This window comes from Austrofundulus limnaeus, unplaced genomic scaffold, assembly GCF_001266775.1.
Source record: "Austrofundulus limnaeus strain Quisiro unplaced genomic scaffold, Austrofundulus_limnaeus-1.0 Scaffold3, whole genome shotgun sequence".
Taxonomy (NCBI): domain Eukaryota; kingdom Metazoa; phylum Chordata; class Actinopteri; order Cyprinodontiformes; family Rivulidae; genus Austrofundulus; species Austrofundulus limnaeus.
Genome location: NW_013952405.1, coordinates 5,589,208 through 5,593,688, shown reverse-complemented (window position 1 = coordinate 5,593,688; position 4,481 = coordinate 5,589,208). Strand labels below are relative to the sequence as shown.

At 39.1% G+C, this 4,481-nt stretch overlaps 2 protein-coding genes across 3 annotated transcripts in view; one reads left to right on the top strand and one right to left on the bottom strand.

The window, feature by feature from the left end:
* On the bottom strand, positions 1 to 2,252 carry birc5b (baculoviral IAP repeat containing 5b). Of its 2 annotated transcripts, none has more exons than XM_014015736.1 (4): positions 2,013 to 2,252; positions 790 to 899; positions 291 to 408; positions 1 to 191 (listed from the first exon to the last, which is right to left on the bottom strand). In XM_014015736.1, the coding sequence occupies exons 1-4, from the start codon at positions 2,136 to 2,138 to the stop codon at positions 102 to 104; spliced, it is 444 nt and encodes a 147-aa protein (XP_013871190.1). In that variant the 5' UTR covers positions 2,139 to 2,252; the 3' UTR covers positions 1 to 101. The 2 variants fall into 2 exon arrangements, with proteins under 2 accessions (XP_013871190.1, XP_013871198.1); XM_014015744.1 differs by having other exon boundaries at positions 339 to 408.
* Positions 2,253 to 4,223: 1,971 nt separating this feature from the next.
* The window catches only part of znf385a (zinc finger protein 385A), a 75,288-nt gene continuing 75,030 nt past the window's right edge, over positions 4,224 to 4,481 (top strand). Inside the window, exon 1 of the mRNA XM_014019053.1 lies at positions 4,224 to 4,422. Coding sequence (XP_013874507.1) covers positions 4,410 to 4,422 — 13 coding nt within the window. The 5' untranslated portion in view covers positions 4,224 to 4,409. The remainder of the gene's footprint in view (positions 4,423 to 4,481) is intronic.

The window sequence follows — 4,481 nt, the reverse complement described above, 5'->3', positions numbered from 1 at the left end:
TACATTTTCCTCAAAACTTTATTGCTCTGTAGAAGAACATCTCTTTATTATAATCTTTAAATCACACCTTTGAATTTAAAAAAATAATTTATTGCAACGAATCACAGCAAATCTAACTGCGACTTTAGTCCTTCAAGGGTTTTGTCCACAAGCTCACGCAAATATGCCAGCTCCTTATGACAAACCTTCCTCTGCAAAAAGAACAGAGAGAATCACAGCTTTGAGTTTAAGAAAAATAAAAACACACACAACCCTTCTCCTTACAGCTCTTAGGCAGACTAGAAACCAACCATGAAGATCTTTAGTCTCTCTTTTTCCAGGAGAAAGAATTCACTCACGGTGAGCTCGGTGAAATCTTTCTTCAGTGACAAAAAGCCACACTTCGGGGAGCGTTTTGCATGCTCAGACCTGGTCAGGCAGTACAGCATGGAAGGAATGTGGCAAACAAAACGATTAAATTAGTCTCAGATAATTAAAGGCCTGCCATTCATTGCATGTCGACCACCAMTTTTCATGYCAAAGTTTTAAACTAARAGAAATTAGTCTATTTGCCAGATTTTGAAAATGTCATTTACTAGCTCTTGGGATACATGTTGGAATGACTCAGTTAATGTGAAATTTTAGCCCCATGTCTGAAAACTTGACTTGAAATGTGACAATTTTGGGTCAATGTTGGCAAGCGGCCATTTCAAATAAGTTGACTTTAAAAAGATTATCAGTAGATGCGCATCCAAGGAAAACTTCAGAGAATGTCATTCATATTGTCTACAGGTTCATTTTTTTTCTTACCAGGGATCATCATCTGGCTCCCAGCCCTCCAGCTCAATCAGACAGAAGAAACAACAGGCAACGTCRGGTTCGTTCTCAGTGGGACAGTGGACGAACCCGGCCTTGGCCATCTGCAAAGACAGACAGCAACAGGAGCCTCTTGGAATCCTTTTTCTTAATGATCATCAGAAACAAAATGCAACAGGATTAGTTCCACCAGTCGGGATGAAAGGGAGACCCTCCTCTGGCTTTTAGTGTGGTTACGAGCTGGTAACATGACAAGTGTCAGCAGCTCGTTCATTATRGAGGGGAAATGTCTGCAGCTGTTTTACTGTAAAACAGAAGTAATCAATATCTAGGAATGGTTATACTGTAAAAGATTAAGATTACATTTTACGTTATTCTGATTGTTTTTTGTAAAGGAAAAGTTTAGTCAATTTTCAAAAAGTGATATATCCAAATCTATTGTTTATTGGGCATGACATCAGTCTGAGCATGAAGCAKGGGTGGAGTTAGACTATTTTGCAAGGGGTGCATGTCCTCAGAGGGGTGTGGCCAAGGTTTTTTTGTCTGTTTATTGGGGCACATACAAATAAAGTAAAGCACCATGGATTTGAAAATTCAATATAGCCACCACAGCTTGTTCCAAATAAGTTTAATTCAGCTGAAATTTCATCTGATTATAGAATGATCTAAAAACAAATCTTAATGCCAKTCACAACCTATTATTCAGCCATTTTTTGACAAAGCTTAAAATTAGTGAAGAGATGGTTGAAAACAATTTACCAAATTCTAAATGCTTATCAAAAATTCAAGATGATCACCATCTAATTTTTAGCCTATGATTCAGACTTGTTGAGATTAAATTAATTGTGGAGTAGCTAAGAGTGATCACATGTGGAACACCCATGCTAATCTGAAATAAAGCCAACCACTAATGATAATGTTAATTTTACAAAGAGCCATAGCCCAGCCATGTTTAAACATACAGATTTGAAGCTTTATATAGTACAGAATCAGAGAACAATATTTAACTAAATCTAAATGTATATACAAAATCCAAGGTCCCCAGTTGTCACTTGCCACCCTGGCATGTAGTCCTCAGTGTGTGTAGTTTTCTGATGCAACTCAATTTACAGTAATTATCAAAAACATTATGCCACACAATGTTCTGAAGTTATCAAGACTTTGCACCAATATAGCAAAGTCTCTGCGGTACAGTCATCCTTCATTTCCCCACCTACCTGTGCAGGTGTGCAGTTACACTCATCCTTAAATGGCCAGTCTTCAAAGCTCTGTTCCCGCAAGTCATGGTGGTACATTTTGTCATATGTCAAAAACCTGCTGTTCAGCATATCTATGCTTGCCATATTTCTGAGCAGAAACGGGTTCAATTCAACATGTGGCGAGTCCCAGTGTCAGTGTTTTGGTTGATATATGCTGACAGCTTGAGTTGCCCTGCACACCTAAACAGATGTTTTCACTTTGGGCTGATTAAACACTGCTGGAGCTCAGGGAATGAAAAGCTCAGATGACAACATACCCAGACTGCACCACCAAGGACTCTGGTTTTGTTTTTTTGTGCACTCCTGCAATCCTGCATATTGCAGCCACGCCTTAACTTGTAAATTCAACATTTCCTTTAAAATAACGCCAATTTCACTTCCGTTTTTACTGTCAGATTAAATTTAGCAAACACAAAAATGACTAACTCAGTAGATGTTAGCAGTCAATGGTTGCCACTCCTTAAAAACACAAAATAGCACTAACTCTGTAAATTTTACAGATAGTTTACATTTTAGTGTGGTATTAGCTGAGAATCATTTCCATCACATACTCTAAGTGCTACCTATTGCACAAAAGCTTTGCTTAAAACATTGACATTTAATATTGGAGTCAACTCTGTTAGTAAAATATCCTCGAGGCAGATTTTAATGAAGCTCTCAGAAAGTAATCGCCGGACAAACATTTACAACAGATTAACTTTTGGAGTCAATCACATTCAAGATGGCAGTCACAGCTTAATGACATTAATAGACACAAAACTGGCTACAGCGTTGTCAGTTCAAAAATACTGGGTAAAACTCGATCACTCCAAACACCAGCAGAGAGTGTGAGGTCTGCCAGTAACGTGTGAGATAACACATATGTTTAAGGTTATTGTGGCTCCCCCTAGTTGTGAAACCTTTCAAGTCAAACGGAGACATATCTGTGATAATGTAATGMAGAGGTTCTCAAACTGGGGTCCCAGGACCCCCAGGGGTCCGTGAGAGGTTTCTTGGGGGGTCCTCAAAACATTTCACTAAATTGTTTGTTTGGTTTTTATTTTTAAAAATGCATAAAGAATGATGAACTAATAAAACAAACATAATAAATTAAATAAAAATACATATTCCCATGGCATTTAGGGGTTGAAATGACAACAAATTATCTTTTAAAAGAGCATGGGGTTTATGAGGGGGTCCCTGGAATGTTTTTCACCATTGTAAGGGGTACCCAGACCCAAAAGGTTTGAGAACCCCTGATGTAACGTATCTGATACTGCAATCTACAGCAGTAACAGTTGAGTTTGRTAAATCAAAACTGCATTTAAACGATTCAAAGTTGATGATTAAACTTCCTTTTCACAACTGTAACACATGATTACACAGCTTTAAAACTTAATGACAGTTTTCTAGCAATACGACAAACAAAAAGTTAATTTTAGTTTTTTTTAGTGTAACCTTTACCATCTTGTTTATTACAGTGTGAAACAGAGCCACTCCGGGTCTGCAGTGTGTCTCTGAAACATTATCCCTCAGGCCCCTGAGTGCTGAAATGTGCTTACAGCTGTACGCTGCCGTCCTTTTCCCCCCTTCTAACCTTATCTTCCTGCAGACAGCCTGGAGAGGAACACGCTCCCAGCTTTACAAGGCTGAGAGCGTCTGCTTGTTACACCGAGTGTCTACAGTATAGCTGCCAAGGCTCTGAGAGGTGATGCTGTGTAAGGGCTAATTGAACAGCAGGTCTGGAGTCAGGTTGGCCATATTCGGAGGCCACACTATTAGTTTCTCCAAGTGTGTGTGGCTTCCTATTTTTGGAAGAATAGGAGTGTTAATTTTGGATTTTGGTGTGATTTTTTTTCTTTGAAGCATACATGCTCTGAGAAACTCAGGAAAGTAGGCGCATAATTGTTAAAAAATATCTTGATTACTTTTGCACTTTAACGATTAGTTGAGTACTTTGTGTTTACAGTAAAATAAAGCTTAAACTTCTCTTTCTCATCTGCAGCCTCCCTGTTACAGTAAGAAGTATTCTTTTCTTCCTCTGACATGATTGCGTTATTAGGGCCTGAGATAAGCTGCTGGAATCTCCTGCTCTAGGTTTGTTTTCACACAGGGCTGACACCGAGAGGGAGGGAGCGAGGGAGGGAGGAGGTATGATGCAGGGAGCTGGATGGGAGGTGGCAGAAGCAATGGTCATGTCGTTTTTTAATCTCCACATGTTTTTTTTACATGGTAACTGCTGCTTCAGTGTGCCACTTTTGCAATCTATTAAATGAAGAAGAATTTAAGAGTTTGATTTTCACCTGAAGAGGTCTGATTACTTTCATGTTGGAAGGATTTAAAGAGGTTTCTGTGTGAGAGCAGGAGGTGCAGCCAATGTGGAGCACAGGTAAGAGATGGACCTGATTTATGATCAGAATTTAACGTTTGTTCAGCTGCGTGTGTGCT